Genomic DNA, 17,814 nt, shown 5'->3' with positions numbered 1-17,814 from the left:
ACCGCTAGACTCTTCCTCGCACTTGTATGGACAATGTGGAGGGATAACCATACTGTCCGGCCATGTACAGGCCTTGGGTCCCTGGCCGGGGCTGTTGCCCTCAATGGCGGCCTAAACCTGCTCACGCTTGCTCTACTCCAAATCTGTTTATTCTTATAGGCCAATGCCTTCAGGCATTGATCTCTCCCATCACAGGCGCCTTAAACTACCCTGAAGCATCGCCTGCCTTTACATTCATGAAATTGTCCCTTTATACACTTAAAACCTCACACTTTCCTAATGTCCCCTGCAAAGTGCCTCAGTAACCATGACACAAGCATCTGAGACTGATGCAGTTGGCAGTAAGGAAAGGAGCTGGCAGGCCATTGAGGTGTGCATCTGTGAATGCTTTCTCACTTTTTCTTTAATTTCACAAGATGTCTAAAGGCAAGGCTAATGACATCCACGAGGCTACTTAAAATGCCGCATCTAGCTCACATTAGTACATTGTAAACCCGGATTTAGTAACTAGCATGTGAGGTCGATAATCACCTTGAATGTCATCATGTTGAACAAGGAAACCTTACCACCCGAAGCTGACATAACATAAGAATCATTCTTAGACAGTGCTATGCATGGTACAGATTCCTCTGAACTTGTCTCACCAACATCATTGGTCATGACGATTCCACTTGCCGGTTGCCAAAGCTGCGGGGGCACACTTGCAGTAGCCTAAAACACGAAAAGCTTCATCATTGAAATGTCTCTAGAATCTAGTCACAAAGCCTCCCACTAGAAAAGAAAAATCCCTAGAACTTGAGCTTGAGAGGGACAGTGAACAAACTTTGCTTGCCGGATTGCGTTCATTACGTGCCCACTTCCACAGCTTATGCATGGCATTGGAAAAAAGTGCTAATACAGCTGACCCAGAATTGGTATAAATGAGCCTAGAGACCTGCAAAGCAGAAATGTACCAAAAATGTTGATCTCTCTCTCTCTCTCTCTCTGGTTTTTTATCCAGACATTGTATCAGATCCACCATGATGTAACTTTTTGGTCTCATAGGTCATTATGGCCTTTTGAAGACGTTAATATAACATTTCATTTCATTTCATTTCTCTCTCTCTCTCTCTCTCTCTCTCTCTCTCTCTCTCTCTCTCTCTCTCTCTCTCTCTCTCTCTCTCTCTTATTGTACTTTTTAGTCTCATTTAGTTCTCTTTGATGAGACACCAACTTCAGATGTACTCTCAATTTTGGTCTCATAGGCCATTATGGCCTCTTAGAGACGTTAATATATCGTTTCATTTCTCTTTCTCTCTCTCTCTCTCTCTCTAGCCACAGACGGGGGGAGACAGTCACAGCTCACAGATTTCTTCCAGCGGGCCACCACATTACCTGATCCACCGAGAGGGGTGACCCTCCACCAGGCAGAGGAGGTGAGAGCTAGACGGAGACCCCACGCTCCAAGATATAGAGCCCAGAGACGTCATCAGCATCAGATCCAGGAGATCCAGACTCGACACTCTCAGGCCATACAGGCGGCTCGAGAGAAGATGATAGCAGACCCTGCAGCGGTACTCAGAGGGCTCTTCACACCAGAGCCACCTATGTACCACATACTACAGCCTCTCTATGGCCAGGGATGGAGCTAGATAGTTTGATGCACCTCATGATTGTATCTCTTGAGCATATAGATTTTGCATCATATCCCCAGCAGTTTAGTACTACTAGATTTTATGTTTTGTACCTTTTGTCCTTTTACCGATACACGGAGGACACCATATCATGTACTTTGTTTTGTCTCATAGGCCGATTTCGGCCTCTAATAGACGTAAAAAATCTTTCTTTCTTTCTTTCTTTCTCTCTTTTCTTTTTCGTGAAATGGTGTTTTATATTATATGTAAAATGTACATCAGCCACATGGCTCACACAGAACCTATGGCCCCAAACAAAACCCCCACAAAAGATCCTCTAAAGGATCATAACCATGCAAACCTGTACACTAATAAGAAAGCCTCCCAGCCAAATAAGCATCTCAGATGAAAGCATCAAAGATGAGCCAGCCGAGCCGCCGTATACCATAAGGAAATAACATCTGCATCCAGTAGCTGAGCTGAGAGAAGAGAAGAAAACTGCCAAAGCAGCAAACCGCGGATACGTAGAATGTGCCCATGTATTCCAGACAAGGAATCAAAAATGAACCCATTCCGTGTAGTCCAAATATGCCAAAGTCCTGTCCATCTAAGGAAATGGAATATCACAAGGTGGCTGTCTGAAGTAATGACTTGAGGACAAATCCCAAATATCCACTGATAAGCCGAAACAGTAGACCTCTCTACTGCCTCCCAAACGCGAGAGACAAAAGACCAAATCTGACGGGCCACTGGACAACTCATGAACAGATGCATAACTGTTTCAGTGCATGTCGTGCAGAAGAAGCAAGAGGCCAGTGTAATTTTACGACGGCTCAGCTGATCCCGTGTAGGTAACCCTCCCACCAACATCCTCCAAATGAAAACCTTACCTTGGTAAGGGAGTTTAGACTGCCAACCACGCATAAGAGTTTTCTGCCACCATGATTTAGACTTGTGCAATCCCCACACCTTATTGGCCTTGGCTGAAACCCAATCTTTCTCTGATACAAGCTTATGATAGACCTGGTTAGCTGAGAGTGATATCAAGTCACCAGATTTACATAGTGCCCAATCAAGCCAAGGCTGAGCTGCAGATGGCCGAGGCAATGGAGTAAAAGGCTCAACTGCATGCATGATGTCAACCCATAGTGGCTGAAATGTCCGAGGAACCCTAAAGTGCTGCCGAATACGACGAAATGAATATGGCCTGTCACGACCAGGTATCACAGCATCTCGGATTCTAACCAAGCCTAGCCTGACCATGCGGTTGAGTCGTATGCGTGAAGCATCTCTGTCTGGCCAAACAATGACACGCGACTCCACAAATGTTTCGAACTGCAAAGAGTTCAAAAGTAGTCTTTCATGACCAGGATCCCACCGAGCCAACAATAGAACTTCATGCCAAGAAAGGAGAATATGCGATAAAATGTGTGATGAGCGAATACGGACAGGATGAGCCGCATTCACAATGTCCCACCATGAAGCCTGCACACGTGTCCGCCCATGTGACAATCCCTCCAACTCAATCAAGTCACGAGCCATGAAAACCCAAGGCTGCTCTTGCAAACACATATCCTGAAAAAGCGCCCACCTACGCGCCACCATATGCAAGCGGACATCCAGTAAAGCAGCCCCACCCATTCTTTTGGGCGTCGTAATGTGATTCCAAGCTATCCATGTTTGACCCATAATATTTCCTTGCCTCTTCCACAGCATAAACCGAATGGGAGCAACCAAACGGATGAGAGATTTGTGCGTCCAAGGTAGCAAAGGTAAAAAATAGGAAATCATGCTAAGCATAATAACCTGAGCTACCTTAACCCTCACATGCATAGGCCACCCTTGAGCTTTCCAATACACAAATTTATCTGAGATCCGAGCTGAAATCCAAGCAAGAAGCGCTTGGGGGTCCACATCCACACCCACCGGATATCCAAGATGACGAACAATGTCTCCTGTATGCACCACACGGCCTTGCCACCCTAATGCCTCAAGATCAAATTCCGTGCATATAATGAGGGCTGATTTTGATGAATTTATTTTCAGCCCAGAAGCCAATGCAAAATTATTCCAAGCTTCCATTGCTCGATTTATATTGGCTTTTTCGGCCCTGAGAAACATAAAAGTATCATCCGCAAGGGCTTGAGCAACCAATTGCTTGCCATGAGGGAGATGCAAACCAACCACTTCACCATGCGATGCCATAGCATCTAGGCGAGATAACATAGGATGAGTGGCAATGGCAAAGAAAAGAGGGCTAAGAGGACAGCCCTGCCGGAGAGAACGGGTGAGACATCCGAAAGTCCTCCATTGAGCATAATCCGCGTGATAGAGCCAGAGCCAAGTAAATGCACCAAATTAGCCATTTTGGGACCAAAGCCCATGGCTGTCATTAACTGAGAAAGGAAAGACCAGCTGACATGATCAAAAGCTTTTTCAAGATCCAGCTGCACCATCACAATCTCTTGCTTCTTTGCCTTGGCATAATCCACTCCAATTTGAACATTAAGAATATTATGCAAAATATTCCTGCCATGCACAAATCCATATTGATATGGATGAACAAGAGTAGGAAGCACCTTCTGCAAGCGATTGGCAAAAATCTTTGTAAAGATTTTATACATAATACCCATAAGTGAGATCGGGCGCCATTGAGCCAAAGAAGTAGGCGAAGGGACTTTGGGCAACAAACGAAGTATGCCCAACTTCCAATCGGCAGGCATATATCCCTCATCCCAAACCCTTTGACAAATAAGCGTCAAAGGCTCTGCAAGCTGATCAGCATATTTTCGGAAAAACTCATTTGTCAAACCATCCCAACCAGGGCTCTTTCCCATGGGAAGTTTGGAGAGAACAGCTTCCACTTCCCCTTGAGTAACAGGAGCATCAAGCTGAACCGCCACATCAGGGTCAACTTGATATCGTACTTCAGCAAACAATGACTCCCTTGCAGCCAGGACAGCCGGTGAGACATCCTCTCGAGGGGCAAGCAAATCTTCATAAAACCTGATGCAATGCTGAATAACCTCAGAAGGTTGAGTAAGAAGGTTGCCTTTGGCATCCATCAGCCTAACAATATTCTCACGCATATGTTTTTGATGCAACTTATCATAGAAGCGATGAGATTGACAGTTAGCATCCCGCAAAGCATCAAGACGTGCAAGTAGTTTAAAGCGAACATATTGTGCTTCCTGCACCCTAGATAGCTCCTTTTTCAGCCATTCTATGGCATCCGCAACTTCAGCATCCATAGAGTCAGTAAACATGAACGCCTGCAAGCCCTTTAAAAGCGACTCAAGGAGGGCCACATGCTGTTTTTGTATAGAGGCATTAGCAAGACCATAATGCTGTGCTAATTTCCGAGTGTTGGTAAGGAACACTGGCCAAGCATGATAATCAGCCATGGACACTCTTGTGGAGAAATGTCGTATCAACTGACGCATATAAACATCAAAAACTTCATGCTCCAAAAAAGTGTGATTTAAGCGCAAAGGCAAGCGTCCCAACAAGCCTTTATATGCATCCACAGGATGATAGACCATTTCAAACACAAGCGGCCAATGATCTGACAAAACCTGATGCTGATCAACCATCATAGTAAGAACCTCTGGCAAAAAGAGATCTTGATTTAAAATATACATCCTATCCAATCTAGCATAAGTGCCCCGAAACTGTTGTGAGGCATAAGTGTAACCCCTTTCATCTAAATGCAACCAAGACCACATGTCTTGTTTTAGCGACCTTGCTGCAAAAGCTTCCCACGCCTTTCTCTCCGGGCCATCCATTACAGAATGAGGCGACGTGGCTTGCTCCCTGGAGACACACATATTAAAGTCCCCCATCACAAAGCCAAGATGAGAGATTGAAAGAGCACACAAGTCATTCCACAGCAAACGGCGAGCACGAGCATTATTTGGAGCATACACCCCTAACAACCATAAAGGCGTATCATCCCAAACAATCTGTATCACTAGAAATCTTCCATGAACATCTTGAATCACAAGAGAAGGCTGAAACTGCGAACGAACAGCAAACATAACACCTGACTGCGAAGCAGGATGTCCGCTGTAGAAAACATGAAATCCCTTATATACATAGGCTTTGCCAGCCAACTTATGCTGCTTATGTTCAACTGCACACAAAACATCCCAACCATGACAAAAAGTTGTACGCCAAAGCCTGAACTGCTTTTGGCGCGAAGAAATACCCTTTACATTCCATTGTACAATTTTCATAAGCCTTCCCAGAAAAGGAATCAACAAGGCCGTGTACTAGGCCCAGGACAATCTGCCAAATCACGAACCTTTTGAAGCATTGCATTTTTAGACATGGTATTTGTGATCTCAGACTGTCCTTGGAGTTCCCGAGCACGTGTCAAAGGGTAATGACCATCCCATGGCGAGATGACCTCACCCTTCGAACCAAACACAAGAGGCAATTGTTGTTGTGCTTCTTTTGTTAGGCGATTTCTAATAGGATAGCGTTCTACTCTATCCACCCCAAGAGGCCCTGTACCCTGAGAAAGTTGGCCTCCCGGCCTCTCAATCCTGGTCTGTTGCTGGGCACCTGAACCCAAAGGGCGACGAGCATATGTATGTAAGGGCCCCTGATGAGTACGCAAAGGCCCCCGCCAAACAGCATCTGAGAAATCCCCCCGCGGGGCAACAAATCGTGTTTTTTTACCACGTACTTCCACCCATGGCTGCTCAACCTCATTCTGAACATCCACATGTACATCCATGTGTTGGGCATCATGTGAAGGAGCATCATGCTCATCTTCCACGGGCAACTGCCCATCAAGGATATCCTTTGTAGCAGCAACTTGTTCTTTCTTAGGACATTCGGAGACAAAGTGGCCCATCTCACCACATTTGAAACAGTGGCCAGCAAATGTATCCCACCTCAATTCATACATTAAAGGTTGCAGCCCAGCCATATTGACACGCAAATGTGTCGGCCTAGGTCTCCCAGTATTCCACAACATGCATAGACGATTTCGGTTTCTAGATGTCATTCGGGGCACCACCAAGACATCACCGATACCTCGCATGAGACTTGGTAAAACACGCCAAAACATTGGTGGGAATTGTTTCACTTCAACCCAAACTGGGCAAGCCTGGCGCAACATATCTTGGTACTCTGCCATAGGCTTCCACGGAACCACATGAACCAACTGCCCATCCAAAAAAAGTGGCACCTGCTCCAAGACTCCCCTACGGGCTTCCGAAGTGCGAAAAAGTATTTCATAAAAGCCTCTCGGACCATCGTAAATCTCCTCAAGTGCCTCAGGCGACACCAAGCGGCCCAGCCATGCTCTAAGACGAGGCAACAATGGAATACGCCCAGTAAAGAAAAAGATAGCAGCACGATCATGAAAATCTGCTAGCTGTTGTAGCAACAAAGGAGTCTCCATGCATACATCAGCCACACCACTATTATCTACTGCAGCCATTTGCACGCTATTTGCCTTCACATATTCTTGCAGAAGCTCACCAGTGATCTGCAGCAAACGTGCAAACTCCGGAGAAGGTGCCTGAGAACTTTCCTCTGCATTCTCTCCAACATTCACCGGAGTATAGCTTGCATCGACATCAAGCCTTTGACGTTTTTGTTGCTCTGAGGCATCTGAAGCATAACCCACATCCTTCTCGATCATCTCCTCAATAAGATCCATGTTAAGGCTATTGGCAGCCATGTCGCCAACAGCAGCAGCCGTGTCATCCAAATCCATGTACAAAAGCAAAGAAAACTCGTTCTCTCAAACCCAAATTCAGCACCTGCTGCAGTGCTGGCTGGAAACTCTTCTGTACCTGCAGTACTTGCTGAAACCCTACTGTACCTGCAGTACTGGCTGGAAACTCTTCTGTACCACCTGCTGAAACCCTACTGTACCTGCAAGTCACCTGCTAGAAACCCTACTGTACCTACAGTACTGGCAGCTGGAAACTCTTCTGTACCTGCAGTACTTGCTGAAACTACTGTACCTCGAAGAACCCCTACTGTACTGCAGCACCTGCTGGAAACCCTACTGAACCTGCAGTACTTGCTAGAAACCCTAGTGTACCTGCTGTATTTACAGTAATACCTCTTGTTGCAAGCAGCTCCACTGATAACGAAAGGCGGTGTGTTGTCTTCTCAAGTCCGTAGATCCCATGGCGGAGATGAAACTGCCCAACACTCTCTCTCTCTCTCTCTCTCTCTCTCTCTCTCTCTCTCTCCCCGCCACCTCTCAACAGCAGCAGCAGCAGCAAGTGGGCAGCTTCTGGCCACAAGCAGCAGAGGGCTGAGCAGCGCGAACCCTAAAAAGCACAGAAAAACAGTAGCGCGAACCCTAAAATGCACAGAAAAACAGTAGCGCGAACCCTAAAAAGCCATCCCGGCCATTCTCTCCTTTCTCTCTCTCTCTCTCTCTCTCTCTCTCTCTCTCTCTCTCTCTCTCTCTCTCTCTCTCTTAGTGCACACCCAGATTCAGCTTTTTAGTTCAGTACTTTTTCATTTTGTTGGGATGATAGAGGATACCCCACACAGGTACACTGATTTGTCTCATAGGCCGAGTTCGGTCTTTTGGAAGACGTTAATAAAATCTTTCTTTCTTTCTTTCTCTCTCTCTCTCTCAACACGAAAAACAGTTGGAAGGCCTCTGCAATGAGATACAGGACAAGAATAACAAGATTGAAGAACTGAAGGTAAAGCTAAACCATCAAGAGGAGGAGATTTGGACATTGAAAGAGACACAGATGCAACAGCAGGCAGTGCCGGAGGCTGCCCCAATGATAGGGGAACTCCGGGCAGAAAAGGAAGCCCTAAAGGCCACTGTCAAGGATCATACAATGGAGGAAGGGGAACTGAATATATAGGAGGTCTAAGGATGGACTTAGAGCAGCTAAAGGCTGCAATAAAAATTGCGGGAAGAACTGCATACCACCAAGAAAGGTTGGGTGGAGAAGGAGAAACGCAGAAAGGATAGGACCCTCCATGTGCGAGTGCAGGGGCTAAAGGTGGTGGCTTCCCCCAAGGCAAATGCCATGATGCTTTGCCACATGATAGGAGTGGACGGGACCACCCCCTTTGCAAATACATGGAGGGCACGGAAGGATATGGCACGGGAGCGGCCCCTCATCGTCAAATTCCCTCATGCCACACCAACAGACAAACCTCCTTAGACACATGGGCTCCCCTCAAGGGCACATAGGTGTACTTGAGCAATGATCTCACCCTAGCACCAATGGCACACCAGCGTGAGGTGATGGTGACAGTTCATGAGGCCCATAGAGAGGGTAAGTGGGCTGTCTAGATAGATGATAGGGGGTCATTATCACTAAGCACCATCCCAAATAGGGACGCAGGGTGTATGAGACCAAACACATGAGATTAGCACTATCATGTATGGAACTGCAATGGCACCTTGTGGTTGAATCCAGGAGGTTTGGGCGAGACTCTCACAGGCACGGATGTCATTTTCTACACAGAGACTCTTCAGAGCCTTGAGAGGGGCTTACCATACATAGCCGGGTTCGAGTGGGAGTCGGCTTTCCGAAGCAAGACCCGCACATCAAGAGGAATACGTGGCTCAAGAGGGGTAGCTTTCCTTTTTAGACCCCACCTCCGACAGATTCTCAACATCGTCCAAAAAAGGACGAGGACGCATAGTATCTTTGGGTGTGCCGAGAACAGAGTCATCCACATTGTTGTGTGTTAGTTTGCATTGAGCCACTACCCAATACACTGCAGAGCATGGCCAATCACCGTACTTACCATTATATGGGGATATTATGGAGTTCGCACAGTGCCACATGTAAAGAGAATGTGGGGGAGAGGGAGAGCTTGAGTTCCTTGCAAGCACACACACACACGAGAGTGCAAGACACAAGAGAAAGATGGATGGCTAAATTTTCTTCTATCTTCTTCTCTACAACCATATTGATATAACTAAAAGATAAGAGTACATACATAAAGGGAAAGTACTCTCCTACAATAACACTCAATGGTCGGTCCATAGTGTGAACCCGACTATATGAGCTGGCGCTATAACTATGCCATAACTGTAGTACTCCAAAGTGGCTGTCACACAGCCTGTCATCCACTAGCGGCATATCAACCATAATCTCACCAACCATGCCAATGGCATAACTGCGGAAGCCCCAAGCGGGTCATCAATGTTCGCAGCACTAGTTGAGCTCGATATCTCAACAACATACACCCTCTATTGTGGTGCTATGTGACACTTGGCTTAGTGTTTTATGTAACATCATACAACATTAATACCCTTTTTAGGATTATTTGTCGTATGTTGTGGCCCCATTATGAGCCCAACCCCAAGACATGTCAAGCATGAGCTACATAGGTTTGTCCCTTAGAAAGTCTTCATGTGTCAATCCTCTTACCCACTTGGAGAATTCATCATATAAGTGCATGTAGATGTCAGCCTTAGCACTAGGTATTGCATTAGGAACCATTATTAGGGGCATGTGCATATGGGCAAGCTTGTGGGCTAGCCCATAAGGCACCCCATGATGGGGGTTGCCTTGTATATGGTGTTATAAGCAGTCCGTGCTTCAGCCCAAGGCAGCATAAGTGGCTTCTTAAAGTCTTCTACAGTGCTATTGGTTCAGCATATGGTTCATGCCTGCATTCGATCTTCCTCGTCCTTGCATTGGGAAATCCACATCATCATTCTCATCATTGTACAAAGGTCTCCAAAGTAATAGAAACGAATATTCTTGCTTGCAAGGGGGCCCTTCAGGGTAATTGGGACCCAATCTGGTGTCAACCCTCATCTTCTCTCTCTACTCTTCTCTTTTAAACATAAACTCACAGGTTTAAAGAAGGCTTTGTTGCATGTTACGACGGTCAACAACCTACTACATGATACATTGGTATCAGAGCTGCAGTTTATGCCCAACTTAGCTACCCAAAAGTGAGAGCATCCCATGGATGGTAAAACTACAGTCAGGAAAAACCAGCCAGGCCTCCACAATGTCACGAGAGCCTTCTTCATAAAGTGACAAAGAAGACATGGAAGGAGAGATCACAGAAACATTTCCGCAATTCAATGAAAACTTCGTCAAAGCAATCTTGGAACAAAACAGATTGCTCAAGCAACAAATTGAGGCTAAAGAAGAAGTAGAAAAAGACAGAAACAAAAGCTAATGAGGAGGCTAAAAAAGCCAAGGAAGCAGTCAAAGAAGTTGAAAAGCCAAAAGAAATTCCATAACTTGAAAGATTGTTCCTCATCATGGAGCAACAAAGACAAAAAGAAGAAGCCAAAAAGACTGAAGAACAAAGGGCCAAAGAAGCCCGAATGAAGGGCTGAGGACGCCAAACGCAGGGCTAATGAAGACCAACGACGAGCAGACCAAGCAGCCCGAGAACACCAACAAAGGCTTGAACGAGATACTATGCAACTCCAGCACCAGCAGTTGATAGCGTCTATGTAGGCAAACCTGTTGTTGATTCTCCTTGCAATGGCACAAGAAGGTCCGAGTTCCTCCACTGCCCCAATCACCACCGTCATACGAACTCAACCAAATTTTAGTAAGTATGATGGTAAGTGTGATCATGCCGCATTTATGCAATATATTCATCAATTTATGGCATATTTGCCTTTGGCTTTGGCTAAGCTTTTAGATCATCAAGACCGAGTCCACCTGGCAGCATCTCACCTCTCCGGCGAAGCAGTTCCTAGTCGAAACATGTAGACCCGACCACAGGGGCTCCTCAGTATGTGTGGGACACCCTCATGTCCAAACTCAAAAAACAGTTTCTTCCTCCCCAATACATGGCCAACCTTAAGGATTACAAATGCTCCCAAAATGGGTCTCCACTACTAACATACTCTAATAGAGTTATCACGTCGGCGCAGCAATTGGGAATATCCAAGGATGATAAGTTGAAACAATTCATTAGGGAGTTGGATACGAACATTAGGTTCACCGTGTGTAATTTTGAGCCACAATCATATGACAAGGTTCTTACTCTTGCTCAGAATCAGGAAATGATGTTGAATAGAGGTAAGCCCAAGCAGATCCAAGCTAGCTCCAAACCCTAGCAACAGTCATCATCCCAGTCGGGGAAGGGAGCTCAGAATAGCAAGGATACAAAGAAAGATTCCCAAAGCACCTCAAGAAGCAAGAAGGATAGGGAATTCAAGCCTAAGATGACACTTGAGGAAAAGGCCAAGGAGGGCATTGCTAGTGGATATCTCCAACCAGACGAGAAAACGTGGTACAACAGGGAGAACCGATGTTTCTTCTGCCACACCGCGGGGCATGGTAAGAAAGGCTGTACCAAGTGGCACGCTACACAAGCCTCCAAGACCTCTACCTCCACAGTAACCACCACTACAGCTTCATCCACACCTCCAACATCGGCCACTGACGTTGTCGAACTCTTACCCGCCTTAAACTCAATACCAACAATGGTATTTGACAATAAGCACGAGGGTGAGGTTGAGAGACAAAAGAAAGCCCTCATTCGTGCCTATGGCCAAGCGAAGGGGCAACAACTTATTGTCCTCAATATGGGAAAATCTAAGGAGGATGCCATTTCTCCTCGCTTGGCTAAAAAGATGAGTTGTACACTTGTACCCCATCATTTGAACGTAGACAAGTCTTCGCACTCGCATTCCCCATAAGGCTCAACAATTTGAATCCAAGGTTCAAAAGGCCACATTTCAACAGGACTTCAACATCTCACGTGTGATATGATTCTCGACATTCAATGGTTTAGGGAGTAGCACTCATTCTTGATTGGAGGCAAGATACTTTCACAATTGTTGATGTTGTTCCTCAACCTACCTTGATTCATGGGAATGGGAGAACTCCCAACATTCCATTCATCTCCCATTTGCAGACCCAAAGAGCCATTAGAAAAGGAGCCAAATGTGCTTTGATTTATGTCCGTAGTCAGCAGCCTGATATTCAACCAAAAACCCCTTTGACACAAAAGGCTAGATGGTCTCCTTGCACAATTTCAAGATATTATGCTAAAGGATGATCACCTGCCTTAGCTCCCACCCAGTCGCCCTGAGGATCATCGCATTGAGTTGGTCCCCGCGATGGAACCACCCAATAAGTTTCCCTAGTGCCTTTCCAAGGCATTGGAGGGTGAGCGAGAGCAGCGGCTTTCCCAATTACTCTGAGCTGGATTTATCCGGCCCTCATCCTCACCCTTTGCTGCACCTATTTTGTTTGTGCAAAAGAAAGACAAGTTTGCATGCTTATGTGTGGACTATAGGGCACTCAATAAGCTCATATAGTTAAAAACAAGTTCGCAATACCAAGATTGAGTATATTCTTGAGCGACTCAATGGTGCTAAGTTCTTTTCGAAGATAGATCTCAAAAGTGGCTATAAGCAAGTTCGGATCTTTACAGCTGACATTCCAAAAACAGCCTTTAGGACTGATGCAACTACTACAAGTTTGTGGTGATGCCATTCGGACTCACCAATGCACCGGTGACGTTTAACAAGATGATGTCTAGGGTTTTTGTGGAGCTCATAGAAAAGTGTGTGTTCATCTTTTTAGATGATATACTCATCTTTTCTGCTATTGTTGAGCAACATGAGCGGGATGTTGAAAAGGTCTTGCAACTATTGTGAGACAATGAGCTCTATATTAATGCCAAAAAGAGTGAATTTGGAGTAGAGGAAATCCACTATCTGGGATATGTCATCAATGCAAACAGGATTAGCCTTGACCCTGAAAAGGTAAGGGAAATCCTCGGACCTTGCAACACCTCTTACAGACTTGTTCAAGGGCGTGAAGACACGTCGGCAAAAAGTGTCCGTTAACAGGCAAAGCACTCCACGCATTCCATGCAATGAAGAAAGTTAGTTCCAAGTCTTCGGTTCTCAAGTTGGCTTCATGAGATGATTCTTTTGAGGTGATTACCAATGCCAGTAATTTAGCCATAGGAGTTCGCCCCCAATGGGAAGAGCCTCCAATGGCTTATTATAGCCGAAAATTGAATGACACAGAGAATAATTATTCAGTGTATGACAAAGAGTTGTTGGGGGTGATAACAACTCTTAAGCATTGGAAACCTTTCCTTTACGCGCGGGAATTCACAGTTAAGACAAATCCTCGAGCACTTAATGGCTGCAAACTATGCTTGGTACCCAATGAAGTGACAGACAAACCAGATGGAGTCAAATTTGCCAGCACTTTGGCGGTATGATTGAGTACATTCCTCGCAAGAATAACCCCAAGACAAGGTCACCGCCAAACATTTCACTGCTGAAACGAAACGTTGCTGAAACAATTCATTTTGGAATGAAACGTTTGACCACCGGAAGGTGGCCAGTGAAACGATGGACCGAAACGATTATATACATAAAATCTGAAGGTTGGGTATGGTGCCAAAAGAGCTGAAAGTATACACAGTGCACACCAACAGTTCAATAATCAATCAATCATAACCCTCAAAATTGGTGGAAGAATTGGGCAACCAATTTGGGGATCCAAGTTGAGATTTGCTCAAATTGGGCAACCAATTAGGGGATTTTGTCCCAGATTGGACAAAACCCCTAAATTTGGGCATTGAATTGAATGCCCATTTCTGAAATTTGGGCATCGAATTGAATGCCCATTTCTAAATGTTGAGAAGATGGGCTTATCGCTGTGATTTTTGTATGTTTTTCTCATACTTAATAGAAGTCTCGTTCTTTAAAATTTTTTTTTTTTGATGCCCGCCCTGAAACGTTCTACGTTTCACTCCATGCATGAAACGTTTCACCAACGTTTCGCGTTTCGCGTTTCAGAGGAAGTGAAACGCGTTTCGCGGTGACCTTGCCCCAAGATGATGCTCTAAGTCGCAAAGGTACCATTCAGACTTTGCAGGCGTCCATTGTGCTCGAAAATTGTGCTCGAAATAGAAGGAAAAGATTTAGACAGTATGAAGGCACAGTGAGTATTCGTTGGAATTTGGGACTCAGTATAGAATGGCCCTTTAGTCAGAACCAGGTCACTATACTATCCAACATGGATGGTTGTTTTACAAGAACCAGCTATGCGTACTAAGGGAAAAGTGACAAGCGCTTCTTCACGATGCCCATGACTCTCTTATCGAAGGTCACTGAGGTATCAACAATACATTGGAGAAGTTAAAGCGTTCATTTTATCAACCAAAAATGATAAGGAATGTCTATCAACATGTCCAATCATGTTAGATTTGCCAAAAGGTGAAGATTCCTCATACGAAGCAGGCAGGGTTGCTATAGCCTTAGCCAATTCTAGAAGGACATTAGCATGGACTTTGTAGGATCCCCTTCTAGCAACATTTGGATCTAGGAACACATAATGTATGACTATTGTTGACCAATTCGGTAAGTTTTGCATGCTCATTCCGTGCAAGCAAACGGCCACAGTAGAAGACCTTGCTCGCTTGTTTCTTTGCCTTTGGTATCCCATATGTGGTTTGCCAAGAACAATTACATCTAACAAGGATGCAAAGTTTACTTCACATTTCTGGAGAGCATTATTCGACAACTTTGGAACAAAGTTATAGTTGTCTGCATTCAATCCTCATACTGCTGGCCGGACAGAAATATATATTCAGGGCATTTGATGTTCTCAAATCGTATTGCCATGATCACCAATCAAAGTGGTAGCATTATCTTCGTTAGGTACAGGCAATCCTGAACGATACGCACTCATCCAATATTGGTCGGACTCCGTATGAGGCAGCATTTGACCATTGTTTCTCGTCACTTGTTACAAGGATCGTATCGCCTTCCTTGGAGGCCAACAAGACCAGATAAACATTTTCAGAAATCATTAGAAGCGCCTCGCGAAAGCTCAAGAAGCATGCCAACAAGTCTAGAAGAGATGTCAACTATAAAGAAGGGAATTAGATGTATCTCCGGATCATGAAGCAAAGATTGAAGAAAGTGGGCAAGCGTTGTCTCTGTAGAAAATATGAAAGCAAGAGCAAAACTAGAAATGAAACAAGAACAAATGAAAGACAAAGAGTTACCTTGAGATGAGTGTAGACACAAGATTGATACTTTCATTGATGTGACACCTACAATTTATAGGTGAGAAGTACAAGATTGAGTAGACTCACTTATGGGATAAATGTAGAGGTGCCACATGGCACTAGACTCAAGACACAAAGACTGAACTGAAACTAGACTAGAGAAATAGTACACCTAGTGTGCACTTATTTCCAACACCCTCCTTAAGTGGACACTAGGAGGAAGACAAAAGACAAGACTATGACATGACAAAAGATAAGACCAAGGCAGAGAGACTAGATAAGGATTGAGAGACAAGCTAGAAGACAAGATGGACAAGACTAGAAGACAGACATAAAGACTGATAGACTGAGAGACAAAAGATCCTGAGACACCCCTCCTCAAGTGATATCCTCATATGGGTCCACAAGGATAGGGACAAGATGGATCTAAAACAAGACACAGTCAGATTGATAGACAGATAGACAGACAGACAGACAAGACTAGATAGACAGAAGACTGACTGTAGACAATTAGATGGACCTTGTAGACATCCCCTGCTCAAGGGCAATCTCTGCCTCTTGGGTAGGGACAAGAGAGAGGTCAAAAAGCATAATGAGTAAGACACTAGAACCCCTTGACCTACATCATCGGTGGTCAAAGTGGTAGACAAGAAAGGTGAAGTAATCAGAAAGCCCATTCTTCATCATGTGAGGAATGAACAGCAAGATCTGCTGATGTAGATGCTGCAGCAACATGGGCTGAGGTAGATGTAGGGGCTGATGTAGAGGTTTTAGAGTAGCAGTCCTTCTCCCGGTGATTATCACAGCCACAAATGGTGCATGGATGAGCCTTGAAGCAGTCCTTCTCCATATGATTAGTTTTTCCACAATGGGTGCAAGGCTTTCTTACCTTAGAACCTCCTTTCTTTGCTAAAAATGCAGTGTCAGTTACCTTTTGTTGTTTTGTTCTTTCCTCTTCTTGGAGAGCATTGATGATACCTTCAAGAGTAGGTTTATTGTGATACTTGAAGGTAGTGACAAGAGTAGCATAAGTGTCAGGTAAGCTTTTGAGAAGCACAGCAATAGCAATATCTTCGGAGATGGGGGACTTCACTGATGCAAGCTGAACCATAAGACTCCGAAAATAATTGACATGAGAGGCTATAGTAGCTCCCTCCTGCATATATAGATCAAAGAATGAGATCATAAGTGCAATCTTAGAATTTTTAGAGCGGGGTCCAAAAAGGGTATCCAAAGTGATCCATGCTCGAGAAGCAGACTGTATGTCGGAGATGTGATGAATGTAATCATCTCCAAGACCGAGCAAGATGATAGCATAGGCTTTGTCATTCTTGGCAGTAGGAGCATAAGTGATAACTTGCTCAATGTCGGAATCTTCGGGAGCAGCATGATGAACAACGTCCCAAAGACTTTCTTTCATAGGATGGCACTTGATTTTGATTTGCCAAGTATGAAAGTTGGACCCATTGAATTTGTCAATAGACATGAGAGAATGAGTAGAAGAGGCCATGTGGGAAGGTCTTACCTCTTGCTAAAATGCAAGGGCAGTGTCTATTCCCTTACAAGATTGCAGAAATGAATGAAAGAAGAGATCCAAACTGTTTTTAGAAGCCGGCTCTCTCACCACTTGTCAAGGCCATAGCATTTGACGGCCCATCGAAGCATGAGGAACTAGCAGTTTGCAGATATGAGGATAAGAAAAGGACTAACCAGCAAACTGAAGGAGACAATGCACAGTACCTTGTAGACTCTTCAAGAGGAAGCAATGGCAGAACTGAATGCAGCAAATAGCTCGTTAGGAGGACAGTCGATCTGCAGCTGCCTTGAGATGATACGTACCCTTGAGTTGATGAAGAAGGCAGCCAAAGAAGAGCTGCAACAGTACAGCGGGCAGCAGCAGCTCCAAGCGAGAGAGCAGTAGCAGCTTCACGAAAACAAGAGGAGTACGCAGCAGCTACTGAAATCAGGCCGGCGCAGACAGCAAAAAAAGACTGGCGGACAGAAGATTCAGGCCGGCGCAGCCTGTGCAGAATGTGAATAGGCTGGTCCTACAGGCTGAGCACAGCTAGGGAGATGGTGGCCTGAAGCTATGGCGGGCAATACAGGGCAGGAGCAGCCTGCTCTGATACCATGTAGAAAATATGAAAGCAAGAGCAAAACTAGAAATGAAACAAGAACAAATGAAAGACAAAGAGTTACCTTGAGATGAGTGTAGACAAGACAC

The 17,814-nt window shown here is 45.1% G+C and overlaps 1 protein-coding gene across 2 annotated transcripts in view; it reads right to left on the bottom strand.

The window, feature by feature from the left end:
* Positions 1–17,814, bottom strand: part of LOC147633866 (protein TPR3-like) — a 79,666-nt gene that overhangs the window by 14,773 nt on the left and 47,079 nt on the right. For both annotated transcript variants that reach the window (XM_086804908.1, XM_086804909.1), the window contains exons 20-21: positions 824–934; positions 532–711 (exon numbers count right to left, since the gene is read on the bottom strand). In XM_086804908.1, coding sequence (XP_086661034.1) covers positions 532–711; positions 824–934 — 291 coding nt within the window. The remainder of the gene's footprint in view (positions 1–531; positions 712–823; positions 935–17,814) is intronic.

This window comes from Cibotium barometz, chromosome 11 (assembly GCF_041138505.1).
Source record: "Cibotium barometz isolate CiBa-2024 chromosome 11, ASM4113850v1, whole genome shotgun sequence".
Taxonomy (NCBI): Eukaryota; Viridiplantae; Streptophyta; class Polypodiopsida; order Cyatheales; family Cibotiaceae; genus Cibotium; species Cibotium barometz.
Note: the sequence above shows the minus strand (reverse complement) of the source record. Positions and strands in the feature narration are given on the sequence as shown.